We start from the raw sequence: 21,030 nt of genomic DNA on the forward strand, positions 1-21,030 counted from the left end.
CGCCCGCCTCCTCGGGTCGTGACACGCAAGCTCCCTCCTTCCCAATTTTATTTTGTTGTATTCAGAGAGTTCTCCACTCCTCTGAATACAACAAAATACCTTATGCCGCCAGACTTGAAATCTTGGGTTTAGAAAAGTTAGAACTCCGCCGCCTTCCACAGGACCTGTGTTTAACTCATAGAATCATCTATTGCAATGTCCTTCCTGTCAAAGACTACTTCAGCTTCAATTGCAACAATACAAGAGCAAACAACAGATTTAAACTTAATGTTAACCGCTTCAATCTTGATTGCAGAAAATATGACTTCTGTAACAGAGTTATTAATACTTGGAACACACTACCTGACTCTGTGGTCTCTTCTCAAAATCCCCAAAGCTTTAACCAAAAACTACCTACTATTGACCTCACCCAGTGGTGGGATTCAACCAGTTCGCACCACTTTGGAAGAACCGGTTGTTAACTTTCTGAGCAGTTTGGCAAACTGGTTGTTGGAAGAAATAATTAGGGCAGAGAACCGGTTGTTAAATTACTTGAATCCCACCACTGACCTCACCCCATTCCTAAGAGGTCTGTAAGGGGCGTGCATAAGAGCCCTTACAGAATTCTTACCCCTTACAGAATTCCCCAGCTGGGGAATTCTGGGAGTTGAAGTCCGCCAGGCTTAAAGTTGCTAAGGTTGGAGACCCCTGAGCTTTGGGAGGCGCCTGAATAGCCAGATTTGGACTCGGATCACCACGGTTCTGCCCACATCCCTACGGAAGACCCAAGAAGCAACCGAGCTGTTCTTGCTCATTGGCCTGTGACACGGAGCTACATCACCTCTGAATAAGGATGTGTGGACCTTGATTTTCATGCCAAACAGCTCCTGCTCGAGGAACATAGGTTCATTTATTGGACGCCCCCACCCCGGTACAAATTTGATGTGGTGGCTAGTGGCTAAGATGTTGAGCTTGTCAATCGAAAGGTCGGCAGTTCATTGGTTCGAATCCCTAGTGCCGCCTAACGGGGTGAGCTCCCGTTACTTGTCCCAGCTTCTGCCAACCTAGCAGTTCAAAAGCATGTAAAAAAAAATGCAAGGAGAAAAATAGGGACCACCTTTGGTGGGAAGGTAACAGCGTTCCATGCGCCTTTGGCGTTTAGTCATGCTGGCCACATGACCATGGAGACATCTTCGGACAGCGCTGGCTCTTCAGCTTTGAAACGGAGATGAGCACCGCCCCCTAGAATTGGGAATGTAGCACATATCTGTGAGGGGAACCTTTACCTTTACCTCATTCATTGTCATATCTGGAGATTCTCAGTCATCCAGGTCATAATTGTCCCAAAGGTGCTTTTTTTTCCAAGAAGCAACTGGACTTTCTGTTTTTTCTTTGAAGACGTTTTGCTTCTCATCCAAGAAGCTTCTTCAGCTTCAAATGGATGGTGGGAGGAATGGAAGTCTGAGCTGAAGAAGCTTCTTGGATGAGAAAGTCCAGTTGCCACTTGAAAAAAAGCACCTTTGGGACATTCATTGTCATGTTTATGTAATGCATATTGGAGGGACTGACCCTCCAAGTTATTCTAAGTATAAGATTACTCTTAAGTTCTGTTCTTTTTACAAAAAGCTGGATGTGAAAGCAAGACTTGCTCCTTGGGCCACTCTCCCATGTTATTTGTTGTGCAGTCGCTAAGGCGTCTCAAACTCCGTGATGATGGACCATGGCACTCCAGGCCTCCCCGTCCTCCACTATTCTCCAGGAGTTTGCCAAAATTCACGTTCATTGCATCGATGACACTATCTAATCCTCTCATTCTCTGTAGGCCCCGTCTCCTTTCTGGCTTCCATTTTTCTCAACATCAGGGTCTTTTCCAATGAGTCCTCTCTTCTCACTGGGTGGCCAAAATATTTGAGCTTCAGCTTCGCTATCTCTCCTTCCAAACATGTCAGGGTTGAATTCCTTTAGCACTAAACAAGTAAAGGTGGAGTAGCAAGGAGGCCTAAAGAAGGGTGCATTAAAAAGTTTCTATGAGTGATACTTATCTTGGCTTGACTCTAAAAACGTCGCTACCAACCACTTTCTTCCATAATAGACTCCAACTTGCAGAATTACAATTTGCTTCAGCAAAACTATGTTGAGACTTGTGGTTAATTAGTCAAGAGATACCCCTCACTGGGAAAGAATACACTCAAGAGAGATGTATTGGAAGTCTCAAAGCAGTGTATGTGCAATAGTGTACTTGTGTGTTGCCCAAGATCTCTCTACATCTCAGATTAATAATATGCAAATCTCATGATACAACAGCTGTATTTTATCCTTACTCTCCCTGAATTGATTTAAATTATTTTTAAAGCAAGCCATTAGGGTAGCCATTGCTCCAGCTTCTGATAGCAAATTCCAGCTCAGTTTAGCTCTGTATAAAATGCCTTTATCTTAACTTCCACCACTGAGTTTCAATCATTAATCATTTAAGGATTTATGAAAGGGAAAATGTTATTCACTATAACCATGTATAATTTTTGCTCTGTATCTCTATCATGTCTTTTTTCTGCTCTATATCACTCAAATGTCCCTATAGTAGAACCTCTGGTCACGACCATAATTTGTTCCATAACTTTGGTCGCAAACCAATTTGGTCGTGACCCAAACCTAATTTTGGAAATTTGGCGCTTACAAAAAAATGGCGCTGAAGAGGAAATCAGCCGCAAAAAGAGAAAAAAGTGAATTTTTTGGTCAGAACCTGATTTGGTCATAATCAGAAGCGTTTGCGACCAGTGGTTCTACTGTACAGGAATTTCTCTAGACTGTTGACTGCATTACAGATAGTCCTCGACTTACAACCAAAATTGAGCCCAGAATTAATGTTGCTAAGTGAGACATTTGTTAAGTGAGTTTTGCCCCATTTTATGACTTCTTGCCACATTTGTTAAGTGAATCACTGCAGTTGTTAAATTAGTAATATGGTTGTTAAGTGAATCTGGCTTCCCCATTAATTTTGTCAAAAGATGATCATGAATCTCGGGACATTGCAACTGCCAATATGAACCAGTTGTCAATCATCCCAATTTTGATGTGACCAAGGTGATGCTGCAACGGTCATAAGTGTGAAAAATGGTAAATAAGTCACTTTTTTCAGTGCTGTTTAGTGACTTTGAACAGTCACTAAATGAACTGTTGTAAGTGGAGGACTACCTGTATCTAGCTTATTCTTATGATTCACTTTTATTTGGGTATTAAACACATCTCATAATATGGCTTTTGCTTATTTTATGATCATCAGTCTTCAAGATATGGCCACAGTTTTAATTGTATGATGTTGCAGCTGTCAGAGCTGTTCTTACAAGCAATAGACAAATTGGCATTTGTAAACGTAGAATAGTGTTCAAATAATATTTAGGCACAGCGATCCCTAAAGGAAAGGATGACTTGATCCAGAGTCGGTTTGGAAAGGCTTTGCACTCTCAAAAATCTCATAATGAATACTGCCTTCTGTCTATCCTGTGTGTACATGTATGTCTCTTTCTCTTTGGAACACCTTACCCCCAGAAATGAGGCAGGCATCCATTCTTTGGCCTTTACAAAGCGTGTTAAGACCTGGTTTTGCCAGTTGACATGGGAGTTAGACTGATGCAACATTGGGGATATTTTTCACCTTTTTGACTCTTAATATTTTAAGACAGACCTTTTAAATTCTGTTTTAAATCTAGAAAAATTACTACAGTATGTTATAAAGTACCTGCTGTGCCTGGAAAAATGGGAAGTATTTATTCAAATGAAAGTACTTGGTGAGATACAACAGATCACCTCATCTGGGAAAGAGATTTATGTCTCTTCTAACTTCCTTCCTTCCCTCTTTCTTTTCTTTTCTTTTCCTTTCTCCATTTCCTCCCTCCTTATCTAGCAGTCCTCAGTTTCTTGGCTGCCAAAAAGAAAAAGTCTTCCTACATAAGAAACTAGAAAAGGGCCTGTCAAAATCAGGAACTATTGGTCTGATCAGAATTGCCATGTTCATCTGATTCATCATTGGTTTGGTGCTTCAGGATGTTGTGGCCTTCCAGCTGCCAGCAGAGCTGGTGACAGACTCAGATGATGAAGAGGTTGGGTAGGAACGTGGGCTAGCGCTGGAGTCTGGGGAAGACTCTGATCGATGCTCTGACATTTCCCAGCCACCAGAGAGGCAGCTGCCTTTGGAGGCTGATATGAGGAGGAAGAACAGCTGGGGCCTGTTCCAGATGCACTTATGCGCAGAGCAGTTAGGAGAGGTGAGCAACGGAGGGCAAGGAGTTGACTCGGGAAGCAAAGCACATGTAGACGCTGAATGGCCCTCTCTGGCTGGGGAATAAATAGAAGGAAAGGGGAGTGGTTGTAGGAGACAACAATTCATATTTCTGAAGATTTTGCTCATTGTGTTTCGTGCCACAAAGGCTGCTTGTCAGAACTTAATTTGCAGCTTTTCAGCTGGGAGCTCACGCCTAAGGTCTGTACTGCAGTTAACTCCTTGAAGGACTATTGCCTGGACTTTTCAGTGGGTGACTGCAATTAATTCACAAAAAGTAAATAAAGACGGTTTTTTTCATGAAAAGGAGTCTGTTTCTTGCTTCTGCTAAGGCTGGGTCAGAACACAGGACTTGGTGCACCGATCTTTTGGCAGCAACCATATCTATCCATTCAAGTGGAGATGGGGGTTATGGCACACACATCAGGACAGATTTTAACCACACAAATTTATTTTAAATAAAATGCAACACAGATGCAGGCTTTGCACACCAGTGTCTGATTGAACAGGCAATGCAAACAGGGAACGGGTCAAGGCAGAGTCTGTGTGGCAAACTTATCCAAACAGCATGAACTAAACTTTGGTAGGGTCAGAACGATAAGTGAAGAGCAAACGTCTGAGCCCTTCCCAATAGCAGGCTCAATTGTAGCCTGTGTTTGTGGAAAACAGAACATTGTTGGGGAAGTTCGCTTCATGCTTCTTTTCCAAACAATAGCGCTGCCATGTTCCAAAATTATCTCCCATAAAACCCCAAAAAAGAAAAAGCCACCATCTAGTAAATTCTCTTCTTCTTGGGTCTACCTGATATATCAAGTAGAGTGCCTGGAAAACTCATATTCTCAGCAGCATTATTAAAATCCCCCTTACCCCCCAAATAAATATTCCAGTCCATTCTCTTCCCCCTCCCCCTGCACCCACCCACTGAGCGAGCTTCCAGTACTGAGCTTGGCCTTTAGGCTCACATGCTCCCAAATTTCCTGAAGCCAGGAGGGGTGCCAGAGCTTGGCTCGGCATGAATATGACAGGCAAAGTGCTAGTGAAATCCAGTACGGAAAAATATACAAAGAATTTGTCTCTCAATATAATACAAGGGATTGCAGCACTCACACCCAAGACAACTGAAATCAATAAATAGAGGTATATGGGATGGACCAGGAGGAGGAGGAAAAGGAGCCAGGCCACCAATCTAGGAATTTTGCCCCACTACAAGGTATTTATAGTGCTGCTCTTCGCCACCTACTGATGCCTATTTTTACCATGTAGCTCTGGGCTTCCTGTGGGCTCTGCACAACATACAGAAACCACTGGGGGCTTCTTGTCGGTAGAAAACCTGTTATAATGTGTGACTGTGGAGGATGAGGCTGTACAATGCAAAACCTTAAATGTCCATGGTAAGTGAGGAGCATGGGGTGATCTGTCATGGCCAGACAGCGAGAAACCAAGTGTGCTTTCGCACAGCTAATATTCATCCTGATCTTCTGGATGTTGCTCTTCCAGTTCATCGTCCTCTGGCGGGGCAAAGCCTTCCTGTAAGAACATTGTGAGAAATAGTGAGATTATTGTAACTATATAGTGTGTTCTCCCTCTAACCACGCATGCAAACCACATGGCTCATGCTTCAGACATTGATAAGCAAGCCCCAAACTCCCAACTCCCTGGAAATAGTGATCAACGCTGGTCCCATACTGCACTGACCTCTGTAGCATACAGGATGCTAATGATGCCTGAAATGATGGGGCTGTTCTCACTCTCGTGCTCCTGGCAGATCAGCTCAATGTCCCGCAGTTTGCTAAAGTAGAAGTCACGCTCTTTCTCCAGCCCATCCACTGTCAGTTTCAAATCCATCAACTATCGAAATGAAGACAACCAACAAAAATTGAACAAGAGAATGAGCATCATAATGACAGCCCTGATATGTCATTCATCAGCTCATATCCAACACACCAAGCAAGTAAACTCTGCAACTGAGAGGCACCCAACCATTGCGGCACTAATGTCTGGGCGTAAGTGGTGTGTAGAAACAGCAAGAGCCTTTGGAAGCAATTGCAGTTCATTCTATTCTAACAGAGAAAAACATTACTTGTTTTGTAGACAACTAATTTTTCTCCTGAAGTTCTCAGGTAGGGGGCAGGGGAAATAGTGTTTTATATTAGGTTACACAACAGGATATGCTTTAATAAAACATCAAGCCTCCCAATCTCATCAGAATGTTACAGGTTATAAATGTATAAATATATATTTTTTAAAATATCTGCAATTGGGAAGAAATCCAAGTTCTAGCTGACTTTTTTTAATGGCCACTTAACTGTATGGTATTAACTACTCCCCTCTTAAGTATAGCTCAAAACACAAGATGCTTCCTATTTAACAATTCAGTTTCTGCCACATTCCTTCACTAAAGCAACTGGGAAACTAAAGCAAACTAATAAAGCATATTTGTTCATTGATTCTAAAAGCAACTGGACTTCAAAACAGCACTTACACTGCTTTAATGGCTCCTATTTTAATGTGGAAATGAAAAGTTCCTTTCATCTAGAATGAAAGAGAATAGTAGAGAATAGCCAAAGAAAAGTAGCCAAACAAAATTTAAGACAGCTTGAATGATGTATTTGCTTTCTGACTGAAAAAATTAGGGATTTTCCTGGAAGAATAATCTCATATGCTATAAATATTTGCATCGAGAAAACGTGGTGAAATGTCCCATATAAGCAAGGAGAATCTGGATTTGGATCACTGTCAGACACAAATGCTAGTCAGGGGTTCCCAACCTTTTCTATACCCCGCATCCTTAGAACACTTCTGATATATTCATATATCAGTGTATATGCATATAGTGTATATGCATATACACTATAATTTTGAAACTTCTAAACCCACATTTTCGCACCCCCCTGAAATATCATCTCACACCCCCAGTTGGGAACCCCTGTGCTAGATTGATGCAATCACTAGACTGACTAGAGCAGGTTGGGTAGTTCATCATATTATGAGAACCTAACCAATCTTTTCTGTAACATGAACCTGGGTATATTAATTATTATAATTAAATGTATTGGGTGCCCAGCTGGGCAGCATACAAAACTAGAGCAAACATAAAAACAGTCATAATATGACTGATTCGTTTGGACATAGCATGCTATGTAAACATATGTATTTCATTAATTCTCATTTGGCATGTTGTGTGAGCTCAGCCAAAATTTATTGTGTGCCAGTTAATATCTGTATCATGGCTATATAATAGATGTTACAGCTGTTTCAAGCTACTGGATAGATTGGAGTTTTGAATTATAAACTGTCAGCCAGTGGGATAGTCTCAGATAGATACAAAGAAACGGTTGTTGATTTATGTCTTCTTAGAAACCAGTTAGGCAGCAAGATACCAAAATAGTGGGTTTCTGCCAGATTTTTGTACTTCCCTCCATCTAATCTACAGCATAAAGCTGTTGGGAGAATGAAAAGAGTGCAGAAGGAGCTGGAGAACCTTCAATCAAACCCAACCTTTATCAACTTAGTGTCCTCTAGAGGTGTATGTATTTGTTTATTTAAATAAATTGGCCACTCAACTCCAGTGGACCCTGGGCAGTGTACAAAACTAGAAGAACATAAAAAAGTTAAAAACATAAAATCAGATAGGTAGTCCATAATAAAATAATCTGGTAAACGAAATCAACAAAACAACACAGGGCCTTAAGCAAATCATAAATATCAACCCAAGTCCTGGGACCAAAGTCATGTTTTCAAAGCTTTATAGAACCCTAGGAGTGAGAGTGCTATCCTGGTCTTGGGTGAGTTGCTCCAGAAGGTGGAAGCTTCAATTTTGCTTCAGAGTACTAGATCCTTCTTCAGAGTGCGAACCAGGATGAATTTCCTAAGGAAAAAGCAAATCTACTTCCACAACACCCAACACCATAGCAGAGCAAGAGGCAGAACCCCTCCAGCTTGTGACATGAACAAAGTAATAATGAATGTAGGAAAGTTCTTTGTAAATATTGGGGTTGCCAAAGGAAGAAATTCTATTTTTTCTTCTTCTTGCCCCACCTGTTGGTTAAGCTCCAGGATCTGGGCATCAGCTTCACTGCCCCCATTCCGGGCCAAAGGAGGATTTTTCCGTACAATATTGCTGGGAGTGACGTTCATTCGGGCTGGATTCTGTATGTTCTTGGGGCCCGTTGGGGAGGTTCTCTGTGGAACTTTATGAAGTAAAAAAAAAAAGCTTTAGTCTATGACCCCTCATTAAGGGACCCACCCACCATTGCTGAGCCAGGCCAAATGAAAGCCTAAGACATAATGAATGAGCTTATATGCACAGCTAGAGTCCCAGTGCTGTCTGCTGAGACTTCCTGGACACAGAAAGGACCGCTCAAGGTCAGAGTTCTTGTGCTTAATAGTTCCAGAGAAAGACAGACTCTGGAGAAGCCAGACGTTAAGCCTTCCTACTTATGAACACAACTCAAACAAAGATGGCAACAGCATAAAGCTACATGCAGCTTTCCCTCAGCCGGTTGCAAAGCCATCCCAGCATGTGCTGCTGCCCCTCTACAGCAAAGCAAGCAAGCCCAGCTGGGGAGAGACATGCAGAACCAGGAGGTAGCCTTTGGACCCCACTCCCTTCTCAAACAGTCAAGGTGGGCATCTTTATCATTCTATCTGGTGCCTCTAGTTCAATGTCCCTCAGCCTTGGCAACTTTTCAGTCGTGTGGACTTTAACTCTCAGAATTCCCCAGCCAGCCGTGGGAGTTCTGGGAGTTGAAGTCCACACCTCTGAAAGTTGCCAAGGCTGAGAAACACTGTTCTAGTTCTTTCCTGTGGAACTTTCTGTTCTATATGGCTTACACCAGTAAGCAGATAGCTCATCTCCCTCTTAAGCAGAAGATTCAGTTAAAAGAAATTTAACTGAGGGCTTCCGGTGGCAACGCAGGCTTCGCGGACGTTCCTTTGGGATCGTCTGCCCTGGGTTTCGTCAAATTATGTTATGTAATGCCCGGTCCGTGGCAAATAAAGCCCCCTTGATTTGTGATCTTATTCAGGGGGAGTCCGCGGACCTTATGGGCATTACGGAGACCTGGTTGGGGCCAGAGGGGGGGGTTCCCCTCGTCGAACTGTGCCCCCCAGGTTTCCGAGCATTCCATCAGCCGAGGGTCCAGGGTAGGGGTGGAGGGGTGGCGGTTGTCATTAAGGAAGATCTAGAGCCGAGGGAGGCCACTGTTCCTCAGATTGCCGGCTGTGAATCCCTTTATGTGAGGTGGGGCCATAGGAATCAGTTGGGCTTGTTGATCACGTACCTGGCTCCTTGCTGCGTGACCACAGCCCTGCCCGAGCTGCTGGAGTTATTTGCCACTGTGGCAGTTGAGACCCCCAGACTGATAGTTATGGGGGATTTCAACTTGCCATCAGCTGGCTTATCATCGACTGCAGCTCGGGAGTTCCAGGCTTCCATGACGGCCTTGGACCTGATTCGAGTAAATGATGGCCCTACGCACATGGGGGGAGGCACGCTGGATCTGATTTATATCTCTGGTCAGTGGCTAAATGATCTGATACTAGACGATTTAGTAACAGAACCAATGTCATGGACAGATCATTTTCTCCTTCGTCTGGACTTCCGAACCGCCACCCACCATCGCAGGGAGACGGAACCTACACGCTGGTTCCGTCCCAGGCGCCTGATGGACCCTGAGAGGTTCCTGACGGAGCTTGGGCCATTCCCTGAGGATCTGGCCCACGGCACGACTGAGGAACTAGTTGCGGCCTGGGAACAGGCCGCGGCTGGGGCCTTGGACCGTGTCGTGCCTTTGCGGCCTCTGACCCGGCGCAGATCTCGCCTGGCCCCTTGGTTCTCCGAGGGGCTGAGAGAGATGAAACGCCGGAGAAGACGCCTAGAGAGCACTTGGAGGTCCAGTCATTCGGTTGATCGGACACTAGTTAGGTCCTATTCTAGGACCTACCTAGTGGCAATGAGGAGGCGAGGCGCCCACGCCCACCCTCATTGCGCCGGCAGATAACCGCCCGGCCGCCCTGTTTGGTGACCCGCCTCCTTCATCAGGAGGTGCGGGATGACCCGTTACAGGACGTGCCGAGGAGTTTAGTGGTTATCTATATGACAAAATCGCTCAGCTCCGGGATGGTCTGGACCAAATTGGGATGATCCAAGCGAGGGAGAGGAGGCACGCCTTGTTGAGTCTGTTTGGGATGAATTTGACCCTGTGGCTCCCGAGGACGTGGACAGGTTGTTGGGAGGCTCGCCACTACATGTTTATTGGATCCGTGTCCTTCCTGGCTGGTGCTGGCCACTCAGGAGGTGACACGAGGCTGGCTCCAGAGGATTATAAATGCTTCTTTGTTGGAAGGGTTTTCCTGCCGCCTTGAAAGAGGCGGTGGTGAGACCCTCCTTAAGAAGCCTTCCTGGACCCGGCTATTTTGGGAAATTATCGTTAGTCTCCAACCTTCGCTGCTATGGCGGTTGTAGAGAGTGCTGTGGCCAGCTACCCCAATACCTGGAAGAACTGTCTATCTAGACCTGCTCCAGTCCGCTTCCGACCCGTTACAGCACGGAGACAGCTTTGGTCGCATTGGTGGATGATCTCTGGAGGGCCAGGGACAGGGTTATTCCTCTGCCCTGGTCCTATTAGACCTCTCAGCGGCTTTTGATACCATCGACCATGGTATCTGCTGCGCCGGCTGGGGGATTGGGAGTGGAGGCACCGTTTATCGGTGGTTCTCCTCCTATCTCTCCGACCGGTCGCAGACGGTGTTGACAGGGGCGCAGAGGTCGACCGCGAGGGCCCTCACTTGTGGGGTGCCGCAGGCGGCGATTCTCTCGCCCCTTCTGTTCAACATCTACATGAAGCCCGTGGGTGAGATCATTAGTGGCTTTGGGGTGAAGTACCATCAGTACGCTGATGACACTCAGCTGTACTTCTCCACCCCAGGTCACCCCAATGAAGTTGTTGAAGTGCTGTCCCGGTGTTTGGAAGCCGACGGGTCTGGATGGGGAGAAACAGGCTCAAGCTCAATCCTCCAAGACGGAGTGGCTGTGGATGCCGGCATTCGATTCAGTCAGCTGCAGCTGCAGCTGACTGTTGGAGGCGAGTTATTGGCCCCAAAGGATAGGGTGCGCAACTTAGGGTCCTCCTGGATGAGCGGCTGTCGTTTGAAGATCATCTGACGGCCGCTCCAGGGGGCCTTCCACCAGGTTCGCCTGGTTCGCAGTTGCGCCTTCCTTGATCGGGATGCCTTGTGCACAGTCACTCACGCACTGCTACCTCTCGCTGGATTATTGTAATGCTCTCTACATGGGGCTCCCTTGAGGTGCACTCAAGGCTTCAGTTAGTCCAGAATGCAGCTGCGCGGGTGATAGAGGGAGTGTCGCGTACTCCCATGTAACACCTCTCCTGCGCAGACTGCACTGGCTTCCTGTGGCTTTCGGGTGCACTTTAAGGTTTTGGTTATGACCTTTAAAGCGCCCATGGCTTAGGGCCTGGGTACTTACGGGACCGCCTACTGTTACCATATGCCTCCCACCGACCCGCACGCTCTCACAGAGAGGACTTCTCAGGGTGCCGTCCGCCAAGCAATGTCGGCTGGCGGCCCCAGGAAGGTCCTTCTCTGTGGGGCTCCCACACTCTGGAACGAGCTTCCCCGGTTTACGCCAAATACCTGACCTTCGACCTTTCGCGAACTGAAGACACATCTTTTATTCGCTGGGCTGGGTTAATTTTTATGGATTTTATAGTTTTATTAATTTTAAACGGGTTTTAGTTTTTATAGATTTTAAATTTTAGGCAAATTATAATAAGTTTTTTAATTTTATATTTTATATATAGTGTCTTGTTTGTTTTTATTTGCCTGTACACCGCCCTGAGTCCTTCGGGAGAAGGGCGGTATAAAAATTTAATAAATGAAATGAAATGAAATGAAACCGTCCCTGACAGCGTACATGGGCTGTCAAACGGTTTGGGATTCCCTCCCCCAGATGAAGGGGGAGGGAAGAGTGGTCAGGATTTGGGTAGAGCTCCCCGGGGTCCCCTGGAATTTAACCAGGGATCAAGGTGAGAGCTCCTTTAGCCTGATGACTCCTTGCCCAGGGTGCTTCTGTTTATACAGAACGAGAAGTCACACCATCTCTGTGTCAAGATTTATTCCTAAAGAGAATTCAACACAGACAGAACAAAGTAGGAGGACTAGCAAGAATTTGCAAGTAATAAATCTTAACTTCAGCTCATAAATAGCTTTCCTTTGAACTAACTTTCAACTTGAGTGGATTTAAAATGGCGTTTGCAATAAACAAAGGAAAACGAAACTATAAAGAAGAAGAATATAACAAGCTACTTTTACAAGAACTGTTAATGATTTTTTTCTCCTTTTACCTTTTTCTTTATCACAATGTTTAAGAAGAAAAGTTTATTGAAATTTTTCTTTTTCTCTTTTGGTAGATTTTACAGTTTATGAATGGCTCTTAAGCAAACAGAACTAACTATTAAAATCTTGCAAACTTTTTCATTTTAAATACGGAAACTTTTATTTTTTATTTTTATTTTATTTTTTAATAGAGAATTTGCAAGTAATAAATCTTAACTTCAGCTCTTAAATAGCTTTCCTTTGAACTAACTTTCAACTTGAGTGGATTTAAAATGGCGTTTGCAATATACAAAGGAAAGCGAAGCTATAAAGAAGAAGAGCATAACAAGCTACTTTTTAAAATGAAATGAACAAGAACTGTTAATGATTTTTTTCTCTTTTTACCTTTTTCTTTATCACAATGTTTAAGAAGAAAAGTTTATTGAAATTTTTCTTTTTCTCTTTTGGTAGATTTTACAGTTTATGAATGGCTCTTAAGCAAACAGAACTAACTATTAAAATCTTGCAAACTTCTTTATTTTAAATATGGATCTTTTTTTTTATTCTCTTCTTTTTTCTTTTTTTTTAAACAAGAGATTTTTACACCAATATATTAAGGATTGGAAAGTCTTTATTGTTAGATGTTAAGCTGATTGGGTGAGTAGATGGAGGAAAATGTGTAAGGAAATGTGTAAGGAAATGTGTAAGATAGAAGACAAGGGGAAGGAGAATGCTTAAGGTGATTTTGATGGTATTTTCTTTTTTTAATATATATACATAGGGTTTAATTTTTACAACTGACTTATTTTGGGTATATCACTATTTGATATATGTGAGGTATAAAGGAATGGGAAGATGGAATATTGTTTAACTTTTGGAGGACAGATAGAAAAATTTATGGATGTAATGTTGGTATTTGGTTAAATAGAATTTAATTGTTATAATTGATATATTTTGGATATAAGTTATAATTTTAATAATGTTATTTGTTAGATGTAAGGTAAATTGAAGAAATATTAATATTTGTAATGTTATTTGATTTATGTAAGGGATATTTTGGAGATTGAAAATGTAAGGAAATGTAAGATAGAAGACAAGGGAAGGAGAATGTTTAAGATGTGATTTTGATGGTATCTTTTTATATATATATATATATAGGGTTTAATTGTAAGGTAAATTGAAGAAATATTAATATTAGCAATGTTATTTGATTTAGGTAAGTGATATTAAAGATATGAGAAGATAGAATATTGTTTACTTTTGGAGATTGGATAAAAATTTAAGAATTTAAGCTGGAAATATGAATTATGTTTGGGACACTGTTAAGGAAGAAAGGTATATTATAGAAGAATTTTTGATGAATACTGGAAGATGGAATATCGTTTTGGTCTTGATCGATGAAGATTGGATATATATTTGGTCTTAATTGATGAAGATATTTTATTGATGAACTGAAAATACTAACTTAATTGGAAGATTCTGAAGATTTTAGGAGTGGAATGGACTGATATATAATGGACTGGAAGAAGAATGTTTTTTTTTTTGTTTTTGGAAGGGGAGTTAAGGTCTTGACTTATGTTGTATTTTAATTTATGATTGTTAATTTTATACCCTGTACTTTGTTCTGGGAAGTCTCGGGGGGTGGGGGGGGGGGGGGAGATGAAGGATCAATGTAAAGGAATGATTGAAGATATGTAATTAAGAAATAGAAATAATCTGAAATGAAAGCGGGCTGCTCAGCTGCCATTTCAGAAGGGAATGGAGAGGAGAGGAGGAGTGAAGGAAGAAAGCAGGTAGGAAAGAGAGAGGTAGAAAAGGGGAAAGGAGAGGAAGAAGAAAGGGAAAGAGAGAGGGTTAGAAAGGGTGGAAGAGAAGAGTAGGGAAAGAGGAGAGGATGTAGAAAAGCGAAGGAGAGGAAGGATGAAGAAAGTAGAAGAAAGTAGAGAAGGGAGGAGGAAGGTTTGTTAAGGAAGGAAGTGGTAGCTGGGCAGGTCCGAATAAGTAACAAATGAAAGTTAATGATTAATGTTGAATAAGAGACTGTATATTGAATAGGTTGTTGGAAAATGAAAATAAAACTTTTTACAAAAAAAGAAATTTAACTATCAGAACCCCTCATTATTCTAGGATCCAATTTGGGTTGGTTAACGGGACGAGAGGTTTAGTTGGACTTGTGCTAGAGCCCATCCCCAGGGAACTTCTCTCTACCAGAATGTGTGCTTTGGGCTATTTTCTGTGTAGTACTTATATGGTGCCTGATTGTGTGTGGCTTTCTAATTGTTTATTGGAATGTTGATGGCCCACTATTAAGTTGTTGATTGTGGTGTTGATGACCAGCTATTAAAGTTACCAGCCATCAACACCCCAATCAACAACTAAGAAGCCACACACAACCAGGCACCATATAAGTACTACACAGAAAATAGCCCAAAGCACACATTCTGGTTGAGTGAAGTTTTCTAAGGATGGGCTCCAGCATGACTCCGAAAGCTTAGAAGACTAAACCTCTGGTCCTGGTGACCAACCCAAATTGGATTCTGCAACATTATTCTGTATATAAATGTATATTTGCCTTCATTCCTCATTGTTCTGCTAAATTCTTTCTAAAACTATTCATTTTTTCTTCAGCTGCTTGATGATACATCAGAATTGGCTTCAGTAGCACATCAAGATTAAAACTCTTGAAATCCAGCAGGAGTTCAAATACTAATGTGAAATGAGAGTTTTTCTCACTTCTGCTGAGAGCATGGCCTCTGATTAAAAATCCAGAAAGACAATGCTTCCTAAATAGCTCTACCAGCAAGCATTTTGAAGATAACAAGAGGAGATTCAGATAGCCAGGTTCAGAACTTTTTTTTCGTATAAAAATGGGAACTCTATTGCCCTTCAGATACTAATAAACTATAATTTCCAGGAGCCCCAATCAATATGACCAAGAATGGGGCATGCTGGGAATTACAGGTAGTCCTTGACTTACAACCATAATTGATGTGAGTTTAATTAAGTGAGTTTTGCCCTATTTTACTACCTTTCTTGCCACAGTCATTAAGTGAATCACTGGAAAGTGAATCTGGCTTCCACAATGATTTGGCTTGTCAGAAGATTGCAAAAAGTGATCACATGACCCTGGGAGACTATAATCGTCATAACTATGAGTCAGTTGCCAGGCATCTGAATTTTGATCATGTGACCATGGGGATGCTGCAATGGTTCTAAGTGTGAAAAACAGTCATAGGTCACTTCTTTCAACTAAACAAAGTAAGTCAGGGACTACTGTACAGTTCTGCAATTCTTGCAACACTAGTTCCCTATCCGTGCAATAAAACTTTCATGAACAAATTATCCTCTTCCAGACTGCTGGGACGATAGTAACAAGATGGCTAACTGGCCAATAATGAGAGGGCCCCCTCAAATAATTATCAAATTAAATTTTTGATGTAGGATGTGATATGATTTCAAGGCTCTTGATATCAGATGAACTTGGACATGTGAGATCTGGATTTATATTACTGATTCCAGGACCCTATTTAACTAGTAGAACAGGAGTGAGCAAAAGTAATTCTAAGCAGTATGAATCATTTGGTCAGATTTGCATACCGTATTTTTCGGAGTATAAGATGAACCGGAGTATAAGACGCACCTTAGTTTTTGGGGCGGAAAATAAGAAAAAAGCTGATTGGCAGGTGAATCGGCCTCCTGGAATACCCCCAATCAGCTTTTCCCAGAGGTGAATTTTAGCAACAGGTTCCTTGGTTGTGAGCTCTGTGCCTTGCTTTTTTTTTGCTTTTTTTTCCCTGCCTCTGAAAGCCTCCGAAACAGCTTCAGAAAAAAAGCCTCTGAAGCTCTGTTTGGGGGCTTTTTCTGAAGCTTCGTTTCTGATGCTTTTTTCAGCCTCTGAAACCTCAGTTTGAGAAGCTGGGCGGAGCTACATTTGGAGTATAAGATGCATCCAGATTTTCACCCTCTTTTTTGGGGGAAAAAGGTGCATCTTATACTCCGAAAAATACCGTAGCTTTCTCCTATGAAGGCAAAGTCCTACCACTGATTTTCTTTTGAAAAAAGCATATATGCTCCATAAGCACGCCTGGTTATAGTATTTGCTGAGATGAAAGGTTCCACAGTGCAAGGCAGCCAGTCCCCACCAAAATCATATCTGTATGCTGGAATATGTAACTTTCATGGGAACAAGAATGCAGTGTCTTGTCAACTGGTTTGATCCTTGCTCATTTCTACTTTTACTTACTACCATTCCAAAATCCATGTATTTTCCACTAAGCATATAGCTGTCTCTCAGATCAGTAAGGATTTGGCTCTTCTCTCCTTCCCTCCCACTGCTACCCAGGAGTTGCCAAGCTGGATGCCATGAAGCTGAGGTCATGCTAGAGGCGGGATCCTGGGGTCCCAACTGTCTCTAGCAACATTACCTGCAGTGCCAATGGGTTTCTTGTGTTTGTTGAAGATCTGATCACCTGGGTTTGGAGAGGGTGCCACTTCCTGGCCTTGTCTCGCCAATAATGGATTGTACTCCTTTCCGTCATAGTTGGCATCAAAGAATTTATTAAACCACTGAATGAACTCAAAGTTATCTTGGAACTTTCCTTTTACCAACCTCTCCACTGGGATGATCTGTAACAGCAAAAGTCCATGAAAAGTAATGTTCTTTGTAAAATTCATATTTCCCTCACTTTTCAGTATTTATACAGTATAACATAAAACATACTCAATGGGCCAGAGCATAGGCATACTTGAAGAATGGTCATTGTGTTAGTAAGAAATCTAACACTGCTAATACAGGTGATTTATTTTAATATAACCTTAAAATGGGAAGTTGCTAGTTATTATAACGTATAAATTTGAGTGGGTGTCAAAATGGAATTTACATAATACAAAGCATATTCAAAGTATGCAAATCATATTTTTAGTCTAACAAATTGTTCTACTAAAGAGTAGAATGCTTTGTACATGTGTAGTTCCTACATTTAAAGACTCTTATTTCTTGACCTCCCATGCAACAAACTGAAAAGTCTCCAGTTATACAGGAACACCATGCATATACTGAAACTCCAGAAGAGTAAGTTACTTTTTCTCTTTGCCTATTGCTGGAGTGGATGTAATTTTCAAACAGATTAATCACAATTTCTTTGGAATATTAGAACCATACTTTCTTCAAACTTCTCAGTATACAGACTTGGGATCATTCAATAATCAGCAATTATATGATTTTTTTTAACTATCTATTTTAATTTATTTATTCTATAATATAGAGTATATTTTACACTATAAGCAGATGATGTTTCATTTGAATAAAAAATTGTTATATTTAGTAAACAAACTGATCAATAAAAAGCTTCAATTTGTAAAAAGCTGCTAAATATCTCTGTTTAATTTATGGCGCCTTTCCAAACATTCTACATGATCTTTCTGAACTTATATTAAATGGCTCTGTTAGGACTAGCAGTTCTGGGATGCAAAAATCCAGATAAACACAGAGTGATACGGAAATCTTTGCAGCCCAGAATTGAATCATTGTATCATTGAAAAAGGTATGAAATTAAGATGCCCTGGCTACCTGATTTTCATGAGCTGCATATTTCTTCAAAGACACTTAGCAAAAGCCATGAACCTTAGATGCAACTCAGGTTGTTAATCCTTAAAATTAAAACAGGGCCAACTACTAGGGCCAACTCCTTTCCAGGAACTGGCTACCATGGGGAACAGGATATGTGATTACGTGAGTTTTAGGTATGATCCAGACAAAGGGATTGATATTCCTAAAAGCTTAATATGCCAGGTTGGGATCCTGAGTCTCATGCCCATTTAATTAGACAAGTGACCCATCTGAACCAAAATTTTGCTTACTACTAGGGTAACAGGTTTAATTAGTTTGTGAGAATTATAAGCCAAGAATAACTTAATATTCTGGCAACTATATCAATCAAAATTGGCCCGATTTGGTGGTAATCCGCATTACCAGATAGGCATTCTACATATGCTCACCATCTTATCTTGAAACTTTCTACAGCTATAGCAAGGCTTTTCATCAATACCTACCATCGTCTTCAGATAGTTCATTTTAGATCCATTTTTTCATTTAGAAGTTCTGATGAGAGTTAAATATACCAATATTTGCAGCAGAAAAGTGGTAGATTGTGTGCCTGTTTATATGACATTTCAAGAACCATAATAACTGTCAAGCAACCTGCTCATCCCCTCCCCGACATGGCCTATTATTCCACATAAGGAACAATAACCAGCTAATGTAGTAAAGTAAGTGTCCCTAGAAGAAACTCTTGTGCCAGCCAAACAAAAAGGGGATTGTAACAGTGCAACAGATTCAAACAGTGCACCAAAGCTCCGGAAATTCCTTGTTGATGTCTATATTCCAAAAGATGAAAAAAGCCCTGCATTATCTACAGTACAATATTTAATTTGACTGAAAAGAGTTTCTACAGGAGGAGGATAAATAAAATATTTACTGGAGCATATATCAATCTCAGAGGTGGAATGAACATCAGAAAAGGCAAGAATAAAAACAGATTTGGCCTCAACATCTGCTGCTAATAAATGTTTCAAATCATCCCTTAAATTCTGGCATGTTGACTATAGAAAGTACTTTCCCAATTCCAGAAGGTGACTTGCTTCCAAACAAAGATGACAGACATTATACCTATCAGTACAAGCTGCAAGTTTCTTAGAATCAGTAGAAGCTCCCTTCTACAAACAAAGTAGAGAACTCTTAGTACTGTTTTGAGAGGAACAATTTGAGGACAGATGGGAGGTGGGATTAAGAAAGAAAGTTAATGCAAAATGAAGTCCAAATGTAATAAATTACTGTATAAAGACTAGAGAAAGATAGCTTAAATAATTTTTTAGCATCGTAGCATCGTTTTGTTTTATAGAAATGTTTGTAAATTACAATTTGAAGTTGGTAGAATGTGTATGGGTGAACATGTATGAAAAAACTGCCAGACGAATAAAAGAAAAGATGGCAAGTGCAACAGGCCAGAAGGAATAAAACAAAGAGTTCCTCATCAAAAGCCTCATCTTTTGCCAAATCGTCATGGCTCTTCTCAACAAAAGGAAAGTGAGGGATATCCAAATCTTGGGGAGTGAGGACCTCATTCCAGAAGGCAGGCACTGCTACAAAGAAGGTCTGCTTCTGGGGTTTAATTGAAGAAAGCCAGAGAACGCCAACCTTGCAAGATTGAATTGGTTAGGTAGATACTATGGCAGATAGGCAGTCCCTCAAGTAGCCAGGCCTTATGCCTTGTGGGGTCTCATACTGTATTTAACAACCAGCATCTTGAATCACACCTAAAAACTAAACTGGCAACCAGCGCAGCTCACAAAGCAGAGGTGTCATGTGGGCATACCAAGGCATGCCCATCACTTCTCCCATCACTACATTCTGGATCAATTAAAGCTTAAAGAAAATGTCTCTAACAATACTAATGGTGCAGTTGTTTATTTCCTTGAACAACTATTTTGAGAGACAAGGCCAAGATGCCTATTTATTTTGTACATTTATATACCTTGCGCTCTCAAGCAACAAGCTGGCCCACAGCACTTGAGATTCTACTATTGACTCCAGGAATGTATAAAAGTTGCCATTCTGGAGACAGAACATTCATTTTCCCTGGAATGCACCGCGCATTGGCAATTTCTATTTTGAAAGATTGACTTCTAGAAAACTATGGGACACCAACTATCTATTTCTACATGGAACTGCAAAAAGACACAGTAACTGCACAAGCCAGCCCAGCCAAAATTTGAAGCAAGAGAAAGAAAGAGCAACTACAGAAGCCATCCACACTAGTGGGTTTAGTCTATCTAACTATGCAAAGGCAGGTCTATTTTAGCCTATGTCGGGGAGCCTCAGCCACACACTGATGATACAAAAAGAAAACTCTTATCTGCCTGCTGTCTAGCAGAAACCCACCTTGTCCACACCCATCTTCTTGAATGCAGCCTGTAACACCTTGAAGTTGTGTATATATTCATGCTCCAATTTGGCCTGAAACTTCACCTTCCTCAAGTGAATGCAGCCAGGGAATAGCATGTCCATGAACTGGCAATAGGCAGCCCCTGTCAAGGACAGAAAGACACACACAAACTAGTTTCCACCCACACCTGCTGCCTCTTACAACTAGATCAGAATCCTTTCATCTACAACAATTAGATTTTCAACTCCCTTCCTCTTAATTCTAACAAGCACAACCCAGGCTTTTTGAACCCTAGTCAATTTCTTGGGGGCCAGAGAATTGTTTGGTCAGCAAAAATCCCAGAAAATACAGATAAAAGAAAATGTTCCAGGCATCAAATAGTATGAGCTCACAAAGACTATTTTGTGTTTAGTGTATCCAGGCTCAGAATAAAATGGGCAGTTACGTCCATTTTTTAAAAAAAAATCTTACAAAATGAATGGGCTTTAAGCTATG

The 21,030-nt window shown here is 41.6% G+C and overlaps 1 protein-coding gene across 2 annotated transcripts in view; it reads right to left on the minus strand.

Annotated features, from left to right (window-relative positions):
* Positions 1-4,688: 4,688 nt before the first annotated feature.
* The window catches only part of MAPRE3 (microtubule associated protein RP/EB family member 3), a 38,368-nt gene continuing 22,026 nt past the window's right edge, over positions 4,689-21,030 (minus strand). Inside the window, exons 3-7 of one of the 2 annotated variants that reach the window (XM_058164689.1) lie at positions 20,532-20,677; positions 17,062-17,218; positions 8,294-8,445; positions 5,951-6,103; positions 4,689-5,782 (exon numbers count right to left, since the gene is read on the minus strand). In XM_058164689.1, the coding sequence (XP_058020672.1) occupies positions 5,714-5,782; positions 5,951-6,103; positions 8,294-8,445; positions 17,062-17,218; positions 20,532-20,677 (677 nt within the window). In that variant the 3' untranslated portion in view covers positions 4,689-5,713. Of the gene's footprint in view, positions 5,783-5,950; positions 6,104-8,293; positions 8,446-17,016; positions 17,219-20,531; positions 20,678-21,030 lie in introns of both variants that reach the window. The other variant, XM_058164688.1, reaches the window with a different exon arrangement.

This window comes from Ahaetulla prasina, chromosome 1 (assembly GCF_028640845.1).
Source record: "Ahaetulla prasina isolate Xishuangbanna chromosome 1, ASM2864084v1, whole genome shotgun sequence".
In the NCBI taxonomy this organism is placed as follows: Eukaryota; Metazoa; Chordata; class Lepidosauria; order Squamata; family Colubridae; genus Ahaetulla; species Ahaetulla prasina.